The sequence below is a fragment of the Oryctolagus cuniculus genome, chromosome 1, assembly GCF_051225735.1.
Source record: "Oryctolagus cuniculus isolate XC-2025 breed Fujian yellow rabbit chromosome 1, ASM5122573v1, whole genome shotgun sequence".
NCBI classification, from domain to species: domain Eukaryota; kingdom Metazoa; phylum Chordata; class Mammalia; order Lagomorpha; family Leporidae; genus Oryctolagus; species Oryctolagus cuniculus.
The window spans coordinates 227,624,928-227,649,917 of NC_142867.1; the positions used below are offsets into that span (position 1 = coordinate 227,624,928).

Sequence of the window (24,990 nt, forward strand, 5' to 3'; positions counted from 1 at the left end):
TTCTCCCCTCCCTCGCACATGGGGGCACCTGCAGCTTCGCGGGACACTCCCAGGTCTGACCGCAAGGGGGCGCGAGGCGGCTGCGGGCTTGGCTCTGGGGGGCGGGGTCTGGCTGGGCGTGCAGAACCGTGCCCCGTGGACCTCGCTGTGTGTTGTGGGAGTCCTGAGGTCCCGTCTCCCCTCCTCAGGGCTGCCAGAGAAGAGCTCATTAAATGACCGCGTAATCTGGGGGCTGTTGTAACCCCCACTTTACAGTTGGGGAAACTGAGGCTCAGAGCAGGGAGTGGTGTGCGGGGACTGAACCCGGGTCTGTTAGCTGTGGGGCTTGTGCCCGTCCCGCGGAGTAGAGAGGGTGTCCGCAGAGGTGGGAGGCTGCGGGCGTGGGTGGATGTCAGAGGCAGGGAATGAATTCGGGGTGGGTTTGGGAGTGGTGTGTGTGTGTGTGTCCAGCAGCCCTGCCCACAGCAAGAACAAGACTGGGGTAGGGAGGGGCTGTTGTGAAGGGCAGCCCCCCCCCATCTCCTCTGCGAACCCTGGGCAGCCTGGGGTGGGGGTGGGGGTGGTGGTCTTGCTGGTGCCATGGGTGGCGCCCCCCGCCCTGCTCTTTCCCAGGCCTCGCCTCTCCCGTTAGAAAGCCCGGGGTAGGGTGGGGGCCCTCAGTGGTCGCTGTCCCTACCCACAGTGCCCTCCAGTGTCAGGGACACTCCCAGAGCCTGGGCCTGCGTGGGCCGAGTCCATGGTTACTGAGCTGGGCTCATTCCAGGAAAGTCCCTGAGCCAGGGGTGCCTGGAGCCCAGGGCGGTGGCAGGTGGGGGGGTTTGTTCCACGCTGGCCTGGGGCCGCACCTCCTCCCCTGTGCCGGGGGAGCCTGTGAGGCTGGACAGCAGGCAGGACTTCCCGGCGGGGGAGAGGGATGCCTGCTCACCTAGAGCTGCCACTCTGCAGAATGGGCGGGCTCAGGTTGCAGGGAGGGGCTCTGGGGGTGCAGCCGGCAGGGACAGAGCCAGGGCTGAATGAGAGAGGTGCGCTGGTGGGTGGGTGGGGGGAGGGTGCAGCCCTGGTACCTGGATTATCCCGAGGTGGATGGTGAGGGCTGGGGTATGTGCGCGGGGGCGGGGGGGGGGGCTTGGAGCAGCAGGCATTACCTGGGGAGATCTCGAACGGGTCTCCAGGGGGGCCGTGGCTCTACCTGGGAAGTGGGAGGAGACTCAGGAAGGGGTGGGGAGGAGAGTGGCCGCACCGAGAGTTCAGGCCCACGGGGCCCCTGAGACCTGGGCCAGGGGCCAGGGTCCGCTGTCTGGGGGATGGGGCAGCCAGCCCCCTCCTCTAGAATCCGGCCCGGGGCGGAGCAGCCTGGGAGGCCGGTGGGGGAGGCGGAGGCGGGGAGGAGGGCCGGGCCTCTGTCCATGGCATTAGTGCTGGTTGGAGGGAGAGGGGGGAGAGGAGCCGCTGGGCGGCTGTTCCCACAGCGGCGAGCAGAGCGGGGCTGCCATGGCGCTGGCCAGGCCTGGGGCCCGGGACCCCAGGCCCATGGTCTCTCTCCTGCTGCTGCTGCTGCCCTGGGCCCCTGCCTTTGGCTTCCTGGCTGGTGAGTGGAGGGCAAGGCTGGGAGTCCTGGGGCAGAGTCTGGCCCCCTAGGCGGACATCCCAGGCCTTGGCTGCCGGGCGCATGGGTGCAGGCCTGAGGCATGGGGTGCAGACAGATGCACGCTGGGGCACAGCGGGCTCCAAGGGATAGTGTGCCCGGGACTCTGGGGCAGCTGCGTGCTGAGGGGGCTGTGGGGCAGCAGGGGGTGTGATGGGTGGCGTCTGGTTTGGGTGCTGGGGTGGGGAAGCATGGATCCTGGTTTGTGCTGTCTGTGGCGTCTGGTTTGGGTGCTGGGGTGGGGAAGCATGGATCCTGGTTTGTGCTGTCTGGTTAGGAGGGGGGCTCCGGGTGCTGAGGGGCTGGATGTGTTCTGAGCCGTGGGCAGGTGGTGGACGTGTGAAAGCAGTGGGCTGTCCCGGGTGAGTTTGTGGGAGGCCTCTGGGTGTGGTGAGCCGTGTCCCAGCAGAGTTGTGGGGCGTGTGATGTGCGGGGAGCTGGAGTAGGCGGCAGATCCAGGCTCGGAGGGCTGGGGTGGAGAAGGGGGAGGGCGACCCTGGAGGGAGAGGGGCAGGGGAGGCTTTGGGTCCCTGGAGGGGACTTGGAAGCACACAGGTGTCCCCTGATGCTCCCTCCCCCCTAGCATTCGCGGGGCTGGAAGGGCTCCCTGAAGCCAGACCCCAGGAGCTTTCGCTTTTGTCCAAGTGGATTCAGGCGCACAGAGCCTGGAATTCCTCGTGGGGGGTCCGAGGGGACGCTTTGTCCCGGTCACTATAGCTACAGGGGCCAGCCCTGGGAAGTCCCCTGCCCCTGCTGGCTGGAGGGAAGCACCAAGGAGGGCCTGGCCTGGGGATCCCCTTCTTCTCTGAGCTCCACGGGCAGCCGCTCCAAGTCCCTGTCCCTGCCCTACCCGACCGCCTGGCCCCTCTTAGTGCCTGAGTTTCTGAAGCCCTCGGCTCCTGGTCCTGGTCCCTGGGTCGTCAGGATGAGGATCCTGTTTTGTAGTGAAGGAAGCCAAGGATGAGGGAGGGGTGGGGACTTAGGAATGGCCCCTGTCCCCTGCCCCCAGCAACCTTGGGGCTCGTAGGGGAGCTGGGGGCCTGCTCTCTGCACACAAAGAGCATGAACCCCTGGCCTGTGGATCTGGTGCCTGTCCTCAGTGCACACACACACACATGCACACAGAGCCACACCTGTGTGCCTGCGCCAGGCCACGCACCATGACGTGACAGGTGTTGGCAGGTGCACACGAGCCACATGGGTGCACTTGGGCACAGACATTCACAGTCCAAGGGGGGCCCTTGAGGCTTGGGAGACAAAAAGCACCAGCCCTGCAGGGAGTCCCATCCCTGGGGGTCCCCAAAAGTTGAGGTAGGGCACTGCAGGCATGGCCATCTCTGGATGCCAGTGCTTAAGGCCTGCCTACCAGGAGAGGCAGGCAGCGACGGGGCCCCTTGAAGAGGAGGGGGTGGGGGTTCTGGAGGCCCCGGGCCCCAGCTCTGCTGCCCACCCCTGCCAGGCCCTGAGCTGGGCCCTCCATCCCCGGCTCACTTTGCCACAAAAGCCCGGCTGGTTGCTATGGAGAAGACCAAGCATCTTGCGGCACAATGGGGCACGCTGGGCTCTCGTACCCAGCCCTCTTTCCATGAACACTCAGGGAGCCCAGCAGACAAAGGGGCTGCGAGCCCAGTCTCCATGTCTGGCCCCTCCTCCAATGAGAGAGGCAGGGACAAGCGGGAAGCCACACACGTCCAGCCCTGGCGTGGCAGGCACGGTGCTACCAGACCGACGTGGCTGGCTGTCATTCTCCCAACAGTCTGGTTCTAGGTCAGCTCTGGGGCTGCAGACAAGGGAAAGGGGGGCCCCGGGCCGGTCAGCACCTTCCTCAGAGTCAGCGGGCCTGTGCCTGGCAGGGCCGATCTTTCACAGCGCACGGTGCTACCTGCACGCACAGTCGCATCCGCGGTCTGCTCGCGCTGTCCTGAGAACCCGATGTGGAAATGCAGTGGTCTTCCGGCTTCAGTTTTGGCGCACCCCCCCCCCCCCCCGCTGTGTGAGGGAATCCGAGGTGTGGGCTCCCCCAGCAGTCAGCAGTGGGACAGCTGAGTCTGGGGCTCTGTCCCGCCCCTTCCCTGCCCGGTCTTCTCACTCCCCAGCCCAGGGCTCTGAGCCCGCGGTTTGGAAACACTGGACTATGCCAGTGCTCAGTCCGAGACATTCACTGGCCTGATTACCGTTATCAAAAGTATGCCGGTCAGGCTCGGGGGCGGGTGGGGGTGTAAACATTGTTGAAAAAGAGGATTGCCCATGTCTCCCGCCCTGGAGTCTTCGCATCACTGTCAGCGTTGCTGGTTCCCCCCACTAAATGCCTGCCAAGGCTGGGGCTCGGAACTCAGGCTGGGTGGGCCTTGGGGGTGGCAGGGACCCAACTCCGTGCTTCCCAGAGTGTGCATCAGCAGGAAGTCAGAATCAGAAGCGGGGCCAGGACTGGAACCAGCACGGGGATGCAGGGCGTGGGCGTCCCAAACAAGCGGTTCAGCAGAGGCCGCCCTGAACCTCCCCCTCCCTCCCCGCTGCCTGGGGCGGGCAGTGCTGGCGCCCCTACGAGAAGCCCCTCCCCCAGGACCCCTCAGCTTTCTCAGGGGCGGTCCCCAGCCAGCTATCAGCCTCTTGGGGTCAGAAAACAGACGCTTCCCCAGCGGCCGCCACCTTTTCAGGACGCAGGGGTAGCCCGCAGGAAGTGGCGCAGGTCGGTGTCCGCTAATCCCTCCCCGGCCAGGTCGGCCCCGGGCAGCCCGAGAGGTCAGCAGGGATTTGTGAAGATAAGCACAAGGCCCCTCGTTGCTCCGGCAACAGGCTCCGCCCCCAGCCTGGCCCTGGGGACAGCTCCGCCCCTCCCAGCGGGGCGTGGCCCGGCTCACTGGGAGGCTGGGGTCAAGGTGCAGAGGTGCCCTCATGCGGATTCCTGGGCACCGGGCCTGCGCCGCCTTTCCCCCGCGAGAGGCCGACCCCAGAGGGGGCTTGGCGGGCTTCCATGACGCTGTCCTCACATGGAGGCCTCTGAAATGGGGCAAAGCCCAAGGTTGGGAAGGGCGACGGCAGCGCCCTGTGGGGGTGAAACAAGGCGCCTGTGGCCCCAGGAGGCAGCCAGGGCCCTCCACGGGAAGTCGCAGGCCCTGACCCCTGAGCCCGGCTAGGTCCAGACACCATGCTCACCTTGGTTGCGGCCCATCCTGGGGGCTCCCCGGTGCCAGGGCTTCACAGGGACCTCCCAGCAGCCTCGTCGTGTGGGCACTGTTGGCATCCCAGGTACAGTGCCCCAAACCTGAGTCCTTCCTTGGGGGGCTCAGTCTACTCCCATACCATTAGAGGGGTCCTCCTCCCCCATCAGATTCCTCCCCCATCAGACACCCTCCCCCATCAGACCCTCATGCCACCTCCAGCAGACATCCTTAGCTCCATCAGACCATCATGCCACCGCCATCAGAACCCTCCCCCATCAGACCATCACCTTCCCTCATCAGACATCATGCTACCTCCATCAGAACCCTCCCCCATCAGAAACCTCTCCCATCAGACATCCTCACCCATCAGACACCCTCCTCCATCAGACATCCTCCCCCATCAGACATTCTCCCCCATCAGACACCCTCCTCCATCAGACCATCATCCTCCCCCATCAGACCATCATGCCACCTCCATTAGACACCCTACCACCTTCTTCAATCTATCACCCACCCCCATCAGACACCCTCCCCCATAAGACACCCTCCCACCTTCTTCAGGCCATCCTCCACCCCAGCAGATGGTCTAGCCTGGAGGGATAAGACTCCTGATTGCTGCCCATAGCCCCTCAGAGAGGCCCAGAGGCCCTGTGCCCTCACCCCTAGGGTCAGGCCGGAGCCGATGTCCTGAGCTGGGGAGGGGAGTGTGGGCGGTGGACATCCCCTTGACTGATGGCAGTCAGAGCCTCCATGCCCTGCTCTGGACCAGCCCTGATGGGTGTCCAGGGCCCTGTCCAGGGATCTGAGGAATGGGCTTGTGTGGAGGTGAGGGGTGGGGCTGGACAGCCAAGCGGGTGTCTCCCCATCTCATCTAGTGCCTGGCTTGCAGTGGGGGCGGGGTGGGGTGGGGTGGGGGCTGGGGCCAGTGGACTGGAGGAATGTGAATGACGCCAGAGAGGCTGTCAGCCTTATCGGGGGTCTTCACCAGAGTGGGGGAGGGGACAGCGCAGGGCCTGCACTGTTCTAGGGCCTGGGTAGTGTCTGGATGACAACCTGGGTGGGGGAGGGGCTCGCGGCGTTGCTGGGAGGAGCGGCCACTTGACCGCAGCACCTGAGCTGGGACGCTCTGTGCTACGAGCGAGGAGTGTGTCCTGTCATCATCGCCTTTTCAGACGGGGAGGAGGAATGACCAGCCCGAGGTCTCTGAGCTAGGACTTGAGCCCACCCTGCTTCACTCCAAGTCTCAGTTCCTCCCTGCACGCGACAGCGACAGCTTCCAAAGCAGCGGGGCTGTGGGCAGTGACCTGGGTCAGGTGGCCAGCGAGCAGGTGTCCCTGCCTGCATTGTACCAAGCAACCCCGACCAGCACTAGGGATCCCTGCAGAGGCTCCCGGACCAGCGGGGCAAGGCAGAGGAGGGCTGGGGTGACAGGGGCTGGGCACATGGCCCCTGCCTTTGAAGTCATCCAGCCGGCCTCGTCCCGCAACACTGAGGTCGTGACATCTCCAGTTTCACACGGGGATGGAGTTACCAGACCCACAGTGGGAGCGGTGGAGGGGAGCGGGAGGAAGCCCCCCGCCCCTGCTGGGGCTGCCGACCCTGCACGGACCTGGAGGCGCATCCCAGTGCTAACTTCCTGGGTGACAGCTGGGTGACTTCCTGGAGCTTCCATTCGCGCTCTTGACAGTCCCCGCCCACCCCGCCACACTCACAGCCTTTGCCCCTAAGCCTGCCCTGGGTGAGCCCGGCACCCCCGGGCCCATCTCTCTGCTCCGTCCACAACGCCTGCGTCGGCAGCTGGCTCTGGCGTGGACGTGAGCAGCTTGTGGAAGCTGAGCGAGTAGCCCCTTCCCTGGCGCACGCCCTGGGCCCGTCCATCCTCTGGGTCTGGGGGCGCCCATGCTGCCTCCTGGGGTCTAGGGGTGGCCTCCGGGCTGCAGGGAGCAGGTGTCCTTACAGCTCCCGCCTGCCCACCTGCCCAGCTGGTTTCTTCTTTCTACAGGGACAGCGCCCTCAGAGACCCAGAGCGCCTGTGCCTCAGACCCATGCGCCCCAGGAACCGAGTGCCAGGCCACGGACAGCGGCGGCTACACCTGTGGGCCCGCAGAGCCCCGGGGCTGTGCCAGCCAGCCCTGCCACCACGGCGCTCTGTGTGTGCCCCACGGTCCAGATCCTCACGGCTTCCGCTGCTACTGCGTGCCTGGCTTCCAGGGCCCGCAATGCGAGCTGGACATTGACGAGTGTGCATCCCAGCCCTGCCACCACGGGGCCACCTGCCGCAACCTGGCCGACCGCTTCCAGTGCCACTGCCCCCTGGGCTATGCAGGTACCGGCTGGCGGGGCCGCCCCGGGGGTGGGAGTGGGGATGGCAGTGCCATCCACGGCTCAGAGCAGGATTCAGCTCTGATCTTTGCTGGGCTGCCCCCGGCATCGCGACAGCTCTGGGCTGTTTCCAGGCCTGGGCTTGGGATGGCGGCTGCTGCTCACCGGTGACTCAGTCACCCCTGACCTGGGGCCAGGCTCTCCTGTGGGCACTGGCTGGCTTATCTGACGCTTCAGGAGCTGACACGGCCCCGCCCCTCTGGGGATTCCCCCAAAGTCACAGCCAGGATGCACCCCTGGCTCCTCCCAGCTCCATCCCCGCTCCGGGGCAGGAGCAGCTGAACCTGACACTGCGGTGGCCTAAGGAGGGCACAGCCCTCGGGACGAGTCTGGGAGTGAGGCTGCCAGGGGCAGACAGGCCGAGTTCCAGCGTCAGCCCTGAATTCAGACAATTCTGCTCTGAGGATGAGGGGCACAGACTGGGGGGCGAGTTCCCGGTGGGTGCGCCCGGGGTGTCTCGAAGTCTGGATGTGTGTTGTGTACGGTCGAGTCGTGTGTCTCCTAGCTCCAAGGGCCTTGTGTCTGCTGGTCTCTCAGGGGGTCCAGGCCCTCCGAATGTGTCTTTGCCGAATGCATGCGTGTGAGGGGCAGCAGGTGCGCCCGCGCCCCTGTGAGTAACTTTTCCCATGAGCCGTGGATGGGAACAGGGCAGCTCTTCCGTGACTCATTGCTCTCCTCCTCCTCCTGATTCCAGCGGGGGGAGGGGGGGCTGGGATTCCAGGCGGCCTGGGCCTGGCTCCCCCTGGCACAGAGGGTGGGAGTGGGCCTGGAGGTGTCGTGGGAAGGAGGAGGGGCCGTGTTTCGGGTTCACCACGCTGGAGGAGGAGGGTGCCGGCTGCAGCTTGCTGGGTGCCCCACCCCCGTGACCACACCCACATACAGCCGGGGTAGGGCCCACTGGAGACACAATGACACGCGAGCTCCACGATGACCCCAGGCGGGGTGTCTGCAAACCCTGAGCCTCTGGTTCCCTGAGCTGTCCCTGTTTGCCTGGGGACTTTTTTTTAAAGCCAAGCCATTGCCTGCAAGCTCAGAGCTTGGTTGGCCCAGGGTCTCCTGCCGCGCTCACCCCTCCTCCCTACACCCTCAGGGGGCGTGGAGTCTGCTACCTGCCCCACCCCCGCCCCGGCCCAGGCCTCGTTCCTGCTCTGAGTAGTGCTTGCCTCTCCGGAGCCCAGCTGCTCCCCACAGTCCCCTGTTCCAAGGCTTCAAACGCCTCTTCTTCCAAGGAGCCCTCCTGACTGCCAGTTCCCCAGACCACCCAGAATCACGGGTCCGATTCCTCCCTTGGAGCTTAGCCACACAGCAATCCCCAGTCCTCGTTTGCACCATCACTGGCGGAACCCCGACTTCTGGCCCAGGCTGCTGTGAGCTCCGCCAAGTTAGGGATGTCCACCTGCTTGCGACCTACAGCCCTAGCTGCCGTTAGAAACACCTGGTCCCAAGGCATGAACCAACCGAGTCTGAGCCCCACACGCAGCTCCTTGGCACCATGAGGGGGCTCTCCTCTGCCCCACTGCGGGTGCCCACCTCTCTGTCCGTGTCCTCGGCCCCTGTCCAGGCGTGACCTGCGAGGCCGAGGTGGACGAGTGCGCCTCGGCGCCCTGTCTGCACGGGGGCTCGTGCCTGGACGGCGTGGGCTCCTACCGCTGCGCGTGCACGCCGGGCTACGGGGGCGCCCGCTGCCAGCTGGACCTCGACGAGTGCCAGAGTCAGCCGTGCGCACACGGGGGCACGTGCCACGACCTGGTCAACGGGTGAGCGGGCGGCCTAGTGGGGCGGCCGGGCGGTGGGCTGGGTGGGGGCCGTGGGCGCGGGCACACGCTCAGACCAGGCCGCGCGCCCGCCCGCCGCAGGTTCCGGTGCGACTGCGCGGGCACGGGCTACGAGGGCGCGCGCTGCGAGCAGGAGGTGCTGGAGTGCGCGTCGGCGCCCTGCGCGAACAACGCGTCCTGCCTCGAGGGCCTCGGGAACTTCCGCTGCCTCTGCTGGCCAGGTGCGCGCGCGCGCCCCGGGAGCGCGGCCGGGCAGGTGGGCCACTCTGCGCATGCCCTACCCCGGAGGCCCGCAACTGTGTAGGCCTGGGGTCTCCTGCAAAGTGGGGTTGAGAGCAGCACCTGCTCCCGGGGCGCTGGGCGGAGCCAAGTGGCCCGAAGCACGTGGCACAGGCCCGGCGCAGTAGTGCTGGGCACAGCGGTCACGCGACGCAGCTGCTGAGGCTGGAGCCGGCCGCGGCCACTGCCGCCCGCCTCCCCTGCCCGCTCCGCGCCCGCACTCACCCTTGGGGACGGGATCCTGGGCCGGCCTGGTGGTCCCTGTGACCTGCGCGCGTGTGTGTGCCCCTAGGCTACAGCGGCGAGCGGTGCGAGGTGGACGAGGACGAGTGTGCCGCGGCCCCCTGCCAGCACGGCGGCCGGTGCCTGCAGCGCTCCGACCCGGCCCTCTACGGGGGCGCCCAGGCCGCCTTCCCCGGGGCCTTCAGCTTCCGCCACGCCGCGGGCTTCCTGTGCCACTGCCCTCCCGGCTTTGCGGGTGAGCCCCCTGCTGGGGGAGCGGTCAGCCAGAGTCCCGATGCCCAGGGAGCCATGGGGGCAGGACGTGGCCCCTGAGTCAGCCTCTCTCCGGGCCTCGGTTTCCCTAGCTCTAAAGTGGCCCCTCTCAGCCCCGGTCTGCCCCGAGGGTGCAGGTGGGAGCCGCAGCTGGGCTTCTTGCAGGGGCCGACTGCAGTGTGGACATGGATGAGTGCGCGTCGCGGCCCTGCCTCCACGGGGGCCGCTGTCAGGACCTGCCCAGTGGCTTCCGGTGCCACTGCCCGGATGGCTTCGCAGGTGCCCAGGGTGGGGCGGGCGCTGGGACAGGGCGGAGCTGGTGACGGGGACAAGGAGAAGGGGGAGGAGGCGGGTGCGGTGGCCCAGGTGACAGCTGGGTGGGGCTCAGCCGGGGTCTGAGCTTGGGAGGTGAGAGAGAGGGGGCGTGGGGCGTGGGTGGGAGGTGTCGGGGTGCTGGGGAGGCCCTGCCCGGGAGAGCTCAGCTCTGTACAGTGGACTGAGTGTGCCTCTGGGGGGGTCAGGCTGGGGACTGGGGTCCTGGGCTGAGGCTGGGGCCCGCTGGGTGGAAGTGCAGGCAGTGTCTCCCTCCCTCGGGGACAGGCAGCCGCTCAGACACACGGACACTGGCGAGCCCAGGAGCAGCTCACACTCCCTCCCCCGGGGGGGGGGCTGCCCACTCTGGAATGCCCAGGACGCCTCCCCCACAGCCGCCTGCATTCCTGCTCCAGCCCGCCGGCCCCTCTCCCAGGCAGGCTGCTGGGCACCCGGGCCCCTGCCCCGGGAAGGAGGGGTGCTCATCACCATCCCTCCTGCCCTCCCCCACCAGGGACGTCAGGGCTTAGCGTCCTCTGCCGTGCACTGCCCCCGAGGGCCCCGGTTCCCTAGGCCCTGCCCCGGGAGTCCTGCCGTCAGGGGTGTCCGGCCCTGAACTGTGGGGGCTTAAAAATCCCTGTGTCCCAGAGGAGGCCATGGAGGCGTGGAGAGGGAGGGACGCCACCCCCAGGTTCAGCGGGAACCCAGCTGTGGGCCCAGCGGGCCGGGGACAGGGAGGGCAGCTCCGTGAGGTCAGGCCGGGGTGGGGACCTGGGCTGTGGGGCTGGGCTCCTTGCCCGTCCTCCCTGTGGGCCACGCCGGGTGTGGGGGAGGCCGGTGCCTGGCATTCCTGAGCCGGCTGGGCAGGAGGCAGCAGGTCAGGCAGGGAGCACCCGGCCGGTCCATGGGGGTGTGCAATGGCTCTGTGGGCCCTCCTGGGGAGCCTGTGGGTCCTGGCAGGTACGGAGGGTTGGGGGCCCTGGTGGGGGCGGGGGTGGGGGTTGGGGTGCCAGGAGGAGGCTGTGGTGTGCGTGTGGTGCCTGGCACCAGGCTTCAAATCCCAGTGGCTTATCTGGGGCCTGGGTTCCTCTGGCTGGGATGTGGGGGGAGGGTGGGCCTTGGCTTGTTTTGTGAGCTGAGCTGGGGTCGGGCAATGGCCCCTTGATGCAAGCTGGGGTCCGAGCACCTGGTGGGAGCTCCCGGAGGTGACGAGAGGTGGCCCCTGAGAGCCAGTGAGGGGCCCGGGGCAGCAGGACGGAGGGTGAGAAGCCGTTGGGCTCCTCACGATGCCCGTGATGCGTGTGTTCAGCCCCACTCATGCCTCCATGCCAGGGCCTTTGCTGGGCACATAGGTACGCCCCTGAAGGAGACCCCAGCTGGATAAACGGACTCCTTCCATGCCGGGGGCGGGGAGCTGTGCCTGGGACTGAACAGTGACATGGTAGTCGGGGGTTGGTAGTCGGGGAGAGCCTCTGGGCCCTTTGGGTTTGGGTTTTGCAGGATGAATAGGAGTTTGAAGGCCAGGCAAGGGAGGATGAGGCTTTCCAAGCAGGGAGAACAGAATGAGCAAAACAGAGATTTTCTAGGAAATGCTTAGAGATGGGCAGTTCAAGGTTTGCAGGGAGTAGGGTTGGGGTTTGAGAGCCTGGCATGGCTCAACCCATTGCAGTGTGTGTGTGTGTGTGTGTGTGTGTTGGGGGGGACCTCTAGCAGGAGAGGAAGCTGGCTGGGTACTGCTTTAGAAATAGAAATGTGTGGTTCCTGGTGGAGCCGGGCGGGGCGGGGGTGAGCTTCGGAACATAGGCGAACCATAGACTGCACCCCGCGAGCTGGCCGGGTAGGAAGTGGGGGTGGGAGGGCCGGGGGCCAAGTCCACAGGAGACGCCGCAAGGGATTTGGATTTGGGATTCAGGGGCGGGAGAAATGGCAGCGGCTTTGGCTGTAGCTTCTGGGGTCCCCGCCGTACGCGGCGGGACAGCCGGGGCTGAGGCCGTGCCTTAGCCCTGGGCGCCCCTGAGCCTCGGTGCTCTCTCCCGAAGGCGTCACGTGTGAGGAGGACGTGGACGAGTGCCTGTCGGAGCCCTGCCTCCACGGCGGACGCTGCGAGGACGCGGTGGCGGGCTACAGCTGCTGGTGCCCGGAGGCCTGGGGCGGGCCTGACTGCGCCGTGCGGCTCACTGGCTGCCGGGGCCACACCTGCCCGCCGGCCGCCACCTGCGTCCCTTCCTTCGAGTCTGGGGTCCACAGCTTTGTGTGCCGCTGCCCCCCTGGGACTCACGGACCTGCGTGTGACCAGAATACCACCTTCTCCGTGGTGGCCGGGAGCCCCGTGCGTGCCGCAGTGCCGGCCGGTGGCCCCCCAGGGCTGGCACTGAGGTTTCGCACCACGCTGCCAGCTGGGGTCTTGGCCACTCGCACCGACACCCAGGACAGCCTGGAGCTGGCGCTGCAGGGGGCGACCCTGCGGGCCACACTCTGGCGCCACGGCACCTCTGCGCTCGTTTTGAGACTGCCGGATCTCGCCCTGAACGACGGCCGCTGGCACCCGGTGGAGGTGGCGCCCCGCCCGGGGAGCCTGGAGCTGCGCCTGTGGCATGAGGGCTGCCCCGCCCGGCTCTGTGTGGCCTCCGGCCCCGTGGCCCTGCCCCCTACGGCTTCCGTGGCCCCAGTGCCTGAGGGCCCCTGCTCGGTCCAGCTGGGCGGCGCCGTCTTTGCGGGCTGCCTCCAGGACGTGCACGTGGACGGGCGCCTCCTGCCGCCGGAGGCGCTGGCCGGAAACGTGCTCGTGGGGTGCGCGCGCCGAGAGCAGTGCCAGCCTCTGCCCTGTGCCCACGGAGGGGCCTGTGTGGACCTGTGGACCCACTTCCGCTGCGATTGCCCCCGGCCTCACAGCGGCCCCACGTGCGCGGATGGTGAGGAGCGAGCCCCCCGGGGTGGGGGCGGCACCTGCTCGGCTGCGGGCCTGCACCGACGCCGTCTCTCCCTGCAGAAGTTCCTGCTGCCACCTTTGGCTTGGCGGGCACCCCGAGCTCGGCCTCCTTCCTGCTGCCCGAGCCCCCGGGCCCCAACCTCACCGTGTCCTTCCTCCTCCGCACGCGGGAGCCGGCTGGCTTGCTGCTGCAGTTCGCCAATGACTCAGCCACCAGCCTGACCGTGTTCCTGAGCGAGGGCCGGATCCGGGCCGAGGTGCCAGGCGGTCCTCCCGTGGTGCTCCCCGGACGCTGGGACGACGGGCAGCGCCGTCTGGCGACGCTCAGCTTCGGACCCGACCAGCTGCAGGGCCTAGGGCGGCAGGTGCACGTGGGCGGGAGGCTCCTGCCTGCCGACGCCCAGGCCTGGGGCGGCCGCTTCCGAGGCTGCCTGCAGGACCTGCGGCTCAACGACCTCCGCCTCCCCTTCTTTCCCCCGCGCTTGGAGAACTCGAGTCGGCCTGGGGAGCTGGACGGCCGGCAGGCCCGGAACCTCACGGTGGGCTGCGTCTCCGAGGACGTGTGCAGCGTGAGTGCTTTCCCCACGCCCTTCCCCGCGTGTCCGTTTCCTGGGAGGAAGCCACGGCCCAGGCGGTGACCCTGCCTGAGGTCCCACTGCTGGACAGCAGCAGAGCGGGATTTGCACTCACTTCCTCTTCAGCCAGCTGCGTTGACCCTGACCCTGACCCGTCCTGGGCTGGCCCAGAGCGCTGCCCGAGCCCTTCCTCGGGGGCCCCCCGGGGCACAGGGACACCCGCGGTTTCCTGAAGGAAGCACCAGCCCTGGAATTGGGATAGTTCAGCCGTGAATTCTTGTTCCCTCTTTCCCGGCTGGGTGCCTCAGTTTCCTCATTTGTAAAATGGGATGGCAGTGACTCCCCCGACCCCCGCGAGGCGGTCACGGTCTGTCGTGGATGACCCCTGCACTGACGGCTCTGGTGGGGGAGATGCTAACTCAGGCCCGCGCTGACCCCTGCCCGACTCTCCCGCAGCCCAACCCCTGTTTCAATGGTGGGACTTGCCTTGTCACCTGGAATGACTTCCAGTGTACCTGTCCTGACAACTTCACAGGGCCCACCTGTGCCCAGCAGCTGTGGTGCCCTGGCCAGCCCTGCCTCCCCCCTGCCACCTGTGAGGAGGTTCCCGATGGCTTTGTCTGTGAGTTTGACCCTGAGCCGCCACGTGGTGGGTGCTGGACAGCGGAGGGTTAGGGGGGAGGGCACTGTATCCAGAGCGAGTGATCTTTGGAGGCCACAGGATTTCGGGAGTAGGGAACAGCATAGGCAAGGGTCCTGAGGTCTGCAGGCCAGCGGAAATCCAAGTGCAGGGAGGGGTTGCAGCAGGAAGTGGGCTGGGGAGGCCAGCCGAGGCGTTGAGTGGCGGGCCTGGCGCTCTGAGTGGCCCAGGGCTGTGGGGAGCCCAGGGAGGGTTTTTACGCCCGCAGCAGGGGCCGCAGCTACCGGCTCGGGAGGGGTGGGCAGCCCTGGCGAGGGCGCCTGCGGACCACGCCCCGTGTCTCCTTCTCTGTGCAGGTGTGGCCGAGGCCACGTTCCGCGAGGGCCCCCCGGCAGAGTTCAGCGGGCGCAACGTGTCCTCGGGGCGCGCGCTCAGCGGCCTCTCGCTCGCCTTCCGCACGCGCGACACGGAGGCCGGGCTGTTGCGCGCCGCCGCGGGCGCCCACGCCGCCACCGTCTGGCTGGAGGTGCGCAACGGATCCCTGGCGGCCGGCGTGCGCAGTGGCCCGGGCCTGCCCGGCGCCGTGCTGCCCGCGCCCGGGCCGCATGTGGCCGACGGCGCCTGGCACCGGGTGCGCCTGGCCATGGAACGGCCCGCGGCCGCCGCCTCGCGCTGGCTGCTCTGGTGGGATGGCGCGGCGACGCCCCTGCTCCTGCACGGCCTGGCCGGCGACCTGGGCTTCCTGCGGGGCCCCGGCGGCGCGCGCCTGCTGCTGGCGGACAACTTCACCGGCTGTTTAGGCCGCGTGGCGCTCGGCGGCCTCCCGCTGCCTCTGGCGAGGCCGCGGCCCGGCGTGGGCCCAGGAGCCCGGGAGCACTTCGCGGCCTGGCCCGGGACGCCCGGCCCGAGCCCCGGCTGCCGCAGCGCGCCCGTGTGCGAGCCCTCGCCCTGCCTGCACGGCGGCGCCTGCCGAGACCTCTTCGACGCCTTCGCCTGCGCCTGCGGCCCCGGCTGGGAGGGCCCACGCTGCGAGGCCCGGGCCGACCCGTGTCACTCGGCGCCCTGCGCCCGTGGCCGCTGTCACGCACGCCCCGACGGCCGCTTCGAGTGCCGCTGCCCGCCCGGGTTCGCGGGCCCGCGCTGCAGGTGCGTGCAGGGAGGCGCGGGAAGCTGGTTGGGCTGCGGGTTCCTGGTTTGTTCTTCTTTGAACCTCTGTGTCCAGGGGCTCCTGGCCCTTGGTCCAGAGGTCCTGGCGGCCTTGTGGGTGGGGCTGGAGCAGCAGGGTGGCGGGCAGCCCTGGGACCGCCCTCCCACCCCGACCTGGCTTCCTGGCTGACGACGGGTGTTCTAGAAGCTGGGCCCTGAATTCCACCAGTGGGAACAGGAGCCGCAGGTCCCCTGGCTGCCTGCGTGGAGGTGGGCCAGGCCCCTGCGGCCAAGCCTCCAGCCCTGTCCAGCCCCTCTGCTTTCTTCCCAGCGTGCCTGTGCTGGCCGAGGGCTGCAGCCTGAACATCACCTGCCTCGACGGTGGCCCCTGTGAGGCTGGGCCCCAGGCCACCAACTGCAGCTGCCCCGAGGACTTGGCTGGCCCCAGGTGGGTCTGAGGGCTGGCGTGCTGGGAGGTGGGCTGCTGAGTGGGCGGGCCAAGTCCCTGGGGCCCCTGCTGCCAGGGACCGGGTGTGTGTGTGTGTGTGTGTGTGTGTGTCTGCCATTGTCATGTGGGCTCTCTGCCTCTGGTGCTCCCAGGCCACTGTTGTGAAGACACCTGCCTGGTGGTCCTGCTTAGAGCCCCCTGTCTCGGCCCACCTGTGTGGGGACCGCCCCGGGAGACTGGAAGAGTGCAGGTGGCAGAGTCGGCCTCCCCGGCCACCTGCCTTTGCTTTGAGTCTTGTTTGGGGTGGGGTCTGGGGAGCTGGAGCACCCGGGGGGGCGCTCTCTCAGCCCCCTGTCCTCCCCAGGTGCCGGGTGCCTGTCCTCCCGTGCGACGCCAACCCGTGCCTGAACGGGGGCACGTGCCAGGCGGCTGGCGGGGCATCCGAATGTATCTGCAGCGCCGGCTTCTCCGGCCGCTTCTGTGAGGTGGCGGTGAGTGACGTGCAGCGAGGGCCGACCCCTGACCCTGTCCTGCAGGGACTGTAGCGGGGTCGGGGTGGGGGCGGGCAGTGTCCTGCACCGGGGCCAGGTCTGGTGTGATGGACGGCGGTGGGAACCGAGAGTCAGGTCCCTCCTACACCGCCGAGGGAGAACTTCCACCCTAGGGAACACTCTGGGCTCCCCCCACCCACCAGCAGGAGCCGGGCACGGGGCGGGGCCTTCCCTGCGGTGACACCAGGCTCTGCCAAGTCTGTCCTGGCCCCGGGGTTCAGGGCTCCCCAGATCTTGGGAGGATCCTGGAGTCACAGGAATTGGGGTGGTGAATCTGTGAGCTCTGGTCTGCGAGGGTTCCGGGGGGGGGGGTCTGGAGGAGGAGGAGGGTGGGAGCTGGGCCCCCACCAAGGCAGTCCCTGCAGCCTGGAGGGGCAGGGCCCGTGGTGGGTGTCGGCGGGAAGGCGCAGCCTTGATCTCCACAGGCTACAGACAGCCCCGGTCATAAACGGCCAATCGCGCAGCCTCCTTGCAAGCTGCAGTTTTTATAGCCTCCTTCCAGGGCCCGGGTGGGGGAGGGGGTTGGGGGATGGCTCCGGCGCCCGCCCCCAGGAGTGCCCTGGGTGGAGGCTGGCGAGCGCCACCTGGAGGTGGGACAGACTTTCCTTACATCTGGCCGTGGCTGGGCCTGGCGGTCTGGAGGTGAGGTGTGAGCCCTGTGGCTCTGGAATCTGGGGGTTCTGGGACCTCGGTGTTCCAGGCACTGGGCTCTGTGATGGGGGACAGGGAGGTTTTGGTCTCCCAGGCGGGCACACTCAGCTCTCCCAGCCCTGGCTCAGAGCCGCCCCCGCAGGCAGGCTGGCCCCGGGCCAATGCTGGCTGCCCGGCTGCTGCCCTGCAGACCCTTCTAGGGCCCCATGAAATATCGTGCACGGTGCCAGCTCGCTGCAGGTGGTGTCTGGTCTCTGTCCAGGGCCCTCTCGCTGGCTCTGACAGGGGCTGCTGCACCTGCTAGCACTCAGTGGGAAGCCTGCTCCCAGCTCTGGTCCCCTCGCGTCCCTGTGCGCCCACTTCCTCCACCCCCGCCCCCGCCCCCGCCCCGCCCCGTCCTCACTGATGCCTCTCTTGCAGAAGGGCCTGCCCCTGCCGCTCCCGTTCCCGCTGCTGGAGGTGGTGGTGCCTGCGGCCTGTGCCTGCCTCCTCCTCCTCCTCCTGGGCCTCCTCTCGGGGATCCTGGCCGCCAGAAAGCGGCGCCAGTCAGAGGGCACCTACAGCCCGAGCCAGCAGGAGGTGGCCGGGGCCCGGCTGGAGATGGACAGCGTCCTCAAGGTGCCACCCGAGGAGAGACTCATCTAGGCTGGCCCGGCTACACGGAGGGCCTGCAGCATTTCTACGCCGGGACACCTGCTGGGGATGGCCCCCCTCGGCTGGCAGCCCCTGCCCCTTCCCGCCGTGGGCCGGGGAAAAGGAGTAACTCAGGGAAGCGGAGAGGGGCCTGGCGGGGTTGTGGAGGTCTTCCTCTGACCGCCGGGTCTGCCGGGGCAGGTGCAGGATGCGCGTGGGAGGGCACGCATGTGCATGTGTGCACGTGTGTGCCAGGCTCCTTCTCGTGCTGTATGTGAATGTGACAGTGCAGCAGGTGCATGTGTGACAACCTTTACAGCTTCCGGGAGGCCAGGCCAGGGCTCCCCCAGGCACCAGGGCTCCCACCCCTGGGTCTTCTCCCCTGGCTGGGGCCGCCCCTGCCCCAGAGGCAGCTGGGAAATTGGGGCAGACCATTCCTGGAGCTGTGCGGGTTCCTGGCTGGTGAACGCAGTTCCTTTACTGCCCGGGCCCTGGGCCACACACACGCGGGGGCCACACACACGCGGGGGCCACAGCCCGCCCTGCCCCACAGAGGGCTGCCCGGAGCTTTCCCGCCCGCTGTGGGCCCCTGCCTACCTCACAGTGTCCTTGTCCTTTGTGGCGTCTTCCCTGGAGAGGGTGGATAAGGGGCCTTCCTGGGGCCTGACAAGGAGGCTAGCGCAGGCGAGGAGGTGACAGCCTTCCCACCGCCAGCCCCCGACTCACCCGGGCACTGTCCAGGCGCCCAGTGCACGGCCGTGGGGGGACTTGGGGAGAGGAGCAGAGGACGCCTTGCTGAGCCCAGGTGCCCTGTGTGGACTGGGCCTGCAGAGCACGGCCAGGGCCGGCACGGAGACCTTGGGCCCCAGAGGACCCCTGCCTGCCGACCTGGCCTTCAAGGATTCCTCCTGTCCCCGGCCTGTGTCCCAGGCCAGTGCCTCCCGTGACCGCGGGCTCCATGTGCTGAGGCCAGGAGAGTCCTTTACTCTTTGAAAGGAAGGCCAGTCCTCCCTGGCTCCCAGAATGCACAGGGTTGGGGGGGGGCTGAAGGCCACCCTGAGAGGCTCTGCATCCCTGGGGCAGGGGCCGCACCTGGGACCAACACGCTGCTTCCTTGGGATTGTGGGGGTCAGGGATTTGGCATACGTGGGGTCTCCAGAAAGCTCATGAGGGACCGGTATTAGGAGAAACCTGTGCGTGGATTTCAGACTTCATTTTTGCACCAAAAAGCAGCTGGTCTTTTGGTGCTGTTTTCCCTGACCGCTTGGAAGCACCCTCCTGTCGCTAAGAGCTGGTTGCTTTCTAGCGGGGGTGGGGTGGGGGTGGGGGGTGGAAGGGGGGCCAGATTGGGGGTGTGGTGGCCTCTGTGGATGGACAGATCTCAAAGACAGGGAGGCCAAGGCTCTGTGCTGGCCAGTGGGAGCTCTGTGGGGGCGACTCTCCAGGTGTCCACTTGACCTTGTTCTTTGCTGGGGCCCTGGGGGATCGCAACAGTGTGGTCCCAGCAGGTATCAGCAACCCATCCCTCCTGTCCTAGGGGGTGAGCTGGCTTAGAGCCCTGAGTGGGTGTGGACTTGGGGGCCGGCCGGGGGCTGGCCCTTCCCTAAGTGCCTTGCCCTTGGCCTCCTTGGTGAGGCCAGCTGAGGCCTACCCGGGGCCTCCCTTCCCCAAGGACACAGGTCTCACTGAACACGCAGGGGTCAATGCAGCGAGTGAAGAGGCAGCCGTGATCTTGTGAATGTGGGGCACCTGCTCCCCAGACAGCCAGGGGACTGTGGGGTGCACTCTGCTGCTCTGGGGCCCCTCCAGTCTCTGCCCCACAGGGGGCACTGCCCTGTCCCTAATGGGGTCTGGGGGGGTGTGCCCCCAATGGGGAGGGGTGCAGCCGAAATACCTGAGTATCAGGGTGGGTGCACAGGGCCCCGGCAGCTGGAGAACACGCTGGAGACCAGGAGGGGTGGCCTGTCCTGTAGGGTCACGGGTGACCAGGGTCGGTGGGGCCTGGCTGGCCCGCTGCACCAGCAACCGGACACACAGCAGCTCCCTGGGGTCAAGGGGACCTAAGGGACCCCCGGTCCCCGTCAGACGCCCCTGGGGAGATGGGTCTGACCACTGACGAATAGGAAATGAGAAATCAGGTCAAAATGCTCCCAATTTCCTGCACGTCTCAGATGTTGTTTTCTTACGTGGTTGGGCCGTATTGTAACCTGGTTTATTGAAAGGAGTCCGTTTCAAGATTCATCAAATCAATAAAGCGAAGAGGAAAAGAAAGATGAAAGAAACAATAACAACATTTCAATTTAACTTTGGTGACGTTGGCCTCAGGAATTTCTGTGCTGGCGAGACGCTCGGCGTGGGCGGGGCGGGGCCTCGGCCGTCCACTGCACGGGGGCCTGGAGCCGGGCAGCCGTGCCTCCCATGTCCGCCTGCAGCTCACCACTTGGACCTGGGTCTGTGCTGCTTGGCCCTGCCCGAGGCCCCACCTCCCGGCTCGGCTCTGGGGGCGTCTGGTCAGCTGCTGCAAGTCCCAGTTGCTGGTGCCACCGGCCCCACGCGGGGCTGTCTGCGGTGCAGTCCCTTGGGCCTTAAGGGTCCTCGGCACCCCAGACCCTACCAAGCCACATGGAGTTTGGGGGGTCAGGGTGAAGACTCCCAAGAGGGGTGAGACTGTGTATTGCCCACTTGCCAGCAGACCCTCCAGCCCGGGAGGGGGCCGCCCGGCACCCCCAGCCCGTGTGCTCACGCTGAGGGCGGCCTCTCCAGAGGGCACCGGCCCTGCCCCCCAGGGACCACTGGTGCAGCCGACCTCTCCAGTGCAAAACCCCATCGGGTGCTGAGGGGTGGTGGCGGGATGGGCCGGGCGGCCCCACCCAGGACCAGACCTTGGGCGTGGGCACTGAGGAGGGGCAGAGACAGCGGCAGGGAGGCAGGGGGCCGCCTGGGCTCACTCGAACGTCTCCCACTGTTTCCTGAGCTGCTCCACCGAGCCTGGGGCCGGGCTCACGTCCTGCTTGGTTTTCTGTAACAGATCTTCAAAGGGGTCCCTGGCCTGGTGAGGGGCGGAGGGCTGCAGGGCCGGCTCCGGGCCCGGAGGGGGTCTGGGAGGCAGGAGCGGGGGGTCTCCAGACCTTGGCGCCAGCCCCTGCTTGGCCTCAGCAGCCCTGGCGCTGGAGCGGGCCAGGGGCAGCGTTCGGATCATCGATGGGGCAGCGGCCGGGAGGCCAAGCGGCTGCAAGGGGCTGGTGTGGGCACCCATGGGCCCCTGGCCAAAGAGGTTGGGCATGGAGAGGGCGGACAGGTGGGGCTGGGACCGGTGGGGGCCACAGAGGCCGGAGCTGGACAGCAGGAGGCTGGGGGCAAAAGCCGGCCCCAGGGAGGCAGGTGGGACCCCGAAAGGCCCAGGCGCCAGGGAACGCAGTGGCAGGGTGGGTGGGGTAGCTGGCACAGGTGGGACAAAGGGGTTGAGGGGCGGCTGTGGGAACGGGGAGGGGGTCCCCGCGGTGGGGAAGCCAAACTGCGGGGTGAAGGGGGTGGCTGTGTTGGGGGCGGCAGGACGTGGCGGGAGGGTGCCTGGCCAGGCTGTGTTAAGTGGGTCCAGGAGGGCCAGCAGGGCGTCGCTGCCTGTGGGCACAGCTCCTGGGGCCGGACTGAGCGGCTGCAGCAGTTCAGGGGGGCCTTGGGGGGCGGCGTTGGGGAGGAGCCCCGGGAACAGGGCTCGCCTTTCTCCATCGATCGGCGGCGGCCGCTCCGAGAAGTCCCCGAGAGCAAGGCCGCTGGCGGCCTGGAGCTTGGCTGGACGGGCGATGGGTGGTGGAGGCACGATGCCCAGCTCTGGGGTCTTCCTGCCCTGGGGTCGGGGAATGGTGATGTTGCCTGGAGTCGGGGTGGGCACCTCCTCCTTCTCGCTGGGGTTCAGGGCGCTGTCCCGGCCCTGGGGCCTGCGGGGCAAGGCCAGGGAGCTCTCCAGCAGAGCTGAGGGCTTCTCGGGGGAGGCGGCCAGGGGCTTGCTGGGGATGGCCATGTCGTCCTGGCCCAGGCTCCACAGCTTGCTGTAGGGGTGGGCGAGCTTCAGGGCCATCGCCATCCCGAGGCTCCTCTCGCTCCTGCCCAGGTCGAGCCTCTGTTGGGAGGGAAGCAGTGGCTGCAGGCTGACCAGGGACAGATGGGGGACAGTGTGCACCTGTTCCCACCCTCTTCTCTGGGGACTTGCAGCCTTGGGGAGCCACCCCAGGGCACCAGGCAGATAACCAGAGCCGGCCGGGCTCCCACCCAGGCTTTCCCCACTCCTGGCACAGACGGATGCCACCGTCTCCTGGCCGTCCACGGGCCCAACTTTCCTACTTCTCAGGGCGTGGTGAGGGGGGCTCAGGGCCTGGTCCCATGCACCCTGGCGGGGAGAAAGCAGGGCTGTGTCACACCCAGGCTGGGGGGCCCTGCTCTGAGTGCTGGGGTCGGGTGGGAGCTTTGTGAATTGCACAGTGTGACCCAGGGACCACCAAGTCAGCAGGAAACTGAGGCACGGAGAGGGGGTGCAGTGGCTCAGCAGGCACAGTGGCAGGGCTCACTGCACGGCTCTTCCAGGGAGGCACGGTGGGCACAGGTGCCAGGGCCAAGGCTGGCCTGGGGGCCCAGGGGACAGTGGGCTGGAGCACTGTCCAGCAGGTTCTAGCAGCTTCCACAGCGCTCACCGTCAGGGTGCGGTTTGCAGTCAGCCTGACCCTGAGCCTCGGCTGTGGCCCTTGGGAGAGTCACTGCTTCAGCCTCAGCCTCCTGCACGGTCGTACGGGGGCCCTGCCTCACATTAAGCAAGCTCCCCCAGTCCCGTCTCCTGGGCCCGCGCTGTACCTGATAGTCGAAGGTCCCTGGCTGCTCCCTCAAGTCTTTGGGGGCCCGAAGATCCTCCAAGCTCTTGGCCTGGCCCAGTGGCTGCAGTGGGGCCTGCATGTCCAGGCTGCTGAAGACGTCTTCCAGGAGGTCGATGCTGGCGGCGCGGTCAGGGGGAGCTGGGCCAGGGCCCAGGGGCTCCCGCACTCGCTGCTCCGGACTCTCCGCCTCCTCGCCCTCCGCGCTGTCCGACTCCTTGAGTGTCCGGTACGGCTGCGGCCTGGGAAGAGACAGAGCTGGCTGGATTCGCGGCCCAGGCCCCCAGGGCAGGAGCAGGCAGCCCTCAGCCCCCAAGTGTCCAGGCCTCAGGGAACATGGCCAGGAGCGTCCAGGACAGGACGGCCGGGTGTCCCCACGTGTGCTGGATCCTGGGCAGCAGCAGAGACGTGAGCTGGGTGCTCTGACCAACCTGGGGCTGACCTCGGGCACGTGGCGTTGGCTCTTGCTGGCACTAGGGAGCCCCCAAACCACAGGCCTCTCATACAACAGGCGAGGGGGGCGGGATGGGGAGGGGGATTCACAGGCAGACCGACGGGTTCCTGTCCCCCCTTGCTCCCTCATTTGGTGACCAACAAGTAGCTGCAGAAACGGGTCCTGTACATGGCTGCTGAGGCCTGAGCTGGGCAAACCCCCCGGTGTGTGTGTGGGGGGGGCAGCTGCCCAGGGTGCCCCAGATCTGCAGGGGGAGCTCGTGCTCACGCAGTGCCAGCCCTGCCTGCGGGGCCTGGGGCACGTCACTTCACCTCTGAGCCTCAGCTGCTCAGCGGTGGTGGTGCTGACCTGAGTCACCGCAGTGCCTGGCACACAGCGCACATGGCGCCGGCAATAGCTGGGGAATGTTACAAGCACGTGGGCTCTGTGCAAACAGCCTTCTGTCCACTTGCAAAGCAAAACCTCGCAGGCCATCCAAGTGCGGGGAACAGAGCATTCCTCTAGCTTCCCTTTCCCACTGTCCTGGGCCCCAGGGCCCCGGGCGGGTTGGAGAAACACGCGGAGAGACGGTTCCTGGGTCAATCCTGACCCCTAGTGGAGATCCAGGAGAGCGCATCCTCCAACCCTGAGACTGGGGCTGACTGGTACTGGTGGGTCTGGTGGGAACAGTGCTTGGGGCGCTGGTGAAGTGGGGGAAAGGGCGCCACCTGCTGTTCAAGAGCAGGCTCACCCCGACGGCCGGCTGAGAGACCCAGGGGAGGGGAGGGCTCCGCCCAGCACTGGCAGGGACCTCAGCCTGTGCCGCATCCCTGAAGCAGGCAAGCAGCCGAGGACATGGGAGGTCGGAGAAGGCCAGTGGCCCTCCCTGTGTCACACAGCATGGCACTGGGGGTGGAAATGGAAGCCAGGTTTGGGACGACCCCAGAAGTGCCTCGCTCGCTCTGACCGAGCCATCTGAGCGAGGAATTCAGACGTCCAGCCAAGCCTCGACACAATGAGCGGCAGAAGGGAACTGAGCCCGCGCCGTTAGGAGGGCCAGCTCCCCCATCAGCACACCCGGGCCTGTCCTGACATTTGGGACCACGCGCTAAGGACGGGGGCGTCCATCCATTCACACAGAACGCGAGGGGGCCTTGGCCGTGACCTGATGGACTCCTTGGTGGGCGAGTCCGGGGAGCACCTGCAGGCACAGGCACTGTGGGCACTGGGCAGGGGGCGGATTCCTCTCCCAGTAAAAACCACCTCGCTGACGGACAGCAGCTGGCTCTGCTCCATCCCAGCTCTGAAGAACTCGTGGGTGGAGGGCAAGACCTGGGGGCTGATGCCTCTTGCTTGCTTTCCAGTTGTTATCTGCAGTTAGTAGGAGCTCACACTGCCAGTGGCAACAGTAGAAGCCATCTTGCTGAAGCCCGGCAGACTGGGGCTTGGCAGCACCGCGTGCATGTCCCCTGTCACTGAGACGCTGACTCCCCATCTCCCGGCTTTTACGACTCAGGACCCAGCAGGTGGTAGCCATCAGTTCCATTCACCATCAAGTGCGCTTTTCCCTCCAACGGGACTGCCTATCACCTCACTCATCCGTCGCCCCGGCCCCTCGCGGGCTGGTGGAGGCCCACGGGGGTGGCGTCCACCCTGCAAACTGGCACGAGGCACCTGGAGGGCAGCAGCTCCACACAGCTCCCCCCCAAACACAGGGCCGGCAGCAGCATGCCCCCCCCCCCCATGCAGCCCAGTCACCACGCCGAGCCCGGGACGCGAGAGAAGCAGGGAGAGACCATTCAAAGGGAGCAGAGAAGAACAAGCTTCCGGTGAAGCCAGAGCTCGGGCCCTCTTCCCGCTGGCACTCATCGTCAGAGGAGTCCTCGGACAGGAAGACGGCATAGTGTCGCAAGGGCTTTACCAGGCTGGGCAGAGGAAGAGAAGAGAAGAGAGAACAGGCAGTTAGGGGCGCGGCGGGGCGGGGAGGCTGGGGACCGGGAGAGGCGGGATGCAGGCAGTGTGTGGCCAGAGCCCCGGGAGCGTGCTGCCGCCTGGATGATCCCCACGCGT

The 24,990-nt window shown here is 67.5% G+C and overlaps 2 protein-coding genes across 13 annotated transcripts in view; one reads left to right on the forward strand and one right to left on the reverse strand.

Annotated features, from left to right (window-relative positions):
• The first annotated feature begins 1,434 nt into the window (after positions 1-1,434).
• Positions 1,435-17,784, forward strand: CRB2 (crumbs cell polarity complex component 2). Of its 3 annotated transcripts, XM_051855321.3 has the most exons (13): positions 1,435-1,588; positions 6,812-7,135; positions 8,753-8,948; positions 9,048-9,187; positions 9,538-9,723; positions 9,906-10,019; positions 12,092-12,964; positions 13,042-13,550; positions 14,013-14,178; positions 14,553-15,342; positions 15,674-15,790; positions 16,155-16,281; positions 17,413-17,784. In XM_051855321.3, the coding sequence occupies exons 1-13, from the start codon at positions 1,492-1,494 to the stop codon at positions 17,635-17,637; spliced, it is 3,864 nt and encodes a 1,287-aa protein (XP_051711281.2). In that variant the 5' UTR covers positions 1,435-1,491; the 3' UTR covers positions 17,638-17,784. The 3 variants fall into 3 exon arrangements, with proteins under 3 accessions (XP_051711281.2, XP_051711283.2, XP_089158514.1); XM_051855323.3 differs by lacking the exon at positions 9,906-10,019; XM_089302388.1 differs by lacking the exons at positions 15,674-15,790; positions 16,155-16,281; positions 17,413-17,784 and having other exon boundaries at positions 14,092-14,178; positions 14,553-15,132.
• A 2,031-nt stretch (positions 17,785-19,815) lies between these two features.
• DENND1A (DENN domain containing 1A) overlaps positions 19,816-24,990 on the reverse strand; it is a 555,776-nt gene continuing 550,601 nt past the window's right edge. For 8 of the 10 annotated variants that reach the window (XM_089302416.1, XM_070056525.2, XM_051855354.3 and 5 more), the window contains 3 exons: positions 24,717-24,845; positions 22,471-22,729; positions 19,816-21,745 (listed from right to left, as the gene is read on the reverse strand). In XM_089302416.1, the coding sequence (XP_089158542.1) occupies positions 20,570-21,745; positions 22,471-22,729; positions 24,717-24,845 (1,564 nt within the window). In that variant the 3' untranslated portion in view covers positions 19,816-20,569. The remainder of the gene's footprint in view (positions 21,746-22,470; positions 22,730-24,716; positions 24,846-24,990) is intronic. The other 2 variants (XM_070056536.2, XM_089302405.1) reach the window with 1 other exon arrangement.

Bases quoted from the DNA above. Each gene is read 5' to 3' on its own strand.
- CRB2 (XM_051855321.3), top strand. From the start codon at position 1,492: ATGGCGCTGGCCAGGCCTGGGGCCCGGGACCCCAGGCCCATGGTCTCT. The intron at 12,965-13,041 runs GTGAGGAGCGAG...CTCTCCCTGCAG, and splicing joins CGGCCCCACGTGCGCGGATG to AAGTTCCTGCTGCCACCTTT. The intron at 13,551-14,012 runs GTGAGTGCTTTC...ACTCTCCCGCAG, and splicing joins TCTCCGAGGACGTGTGCAGC to CCCAACCCCTGTTTCAATGG.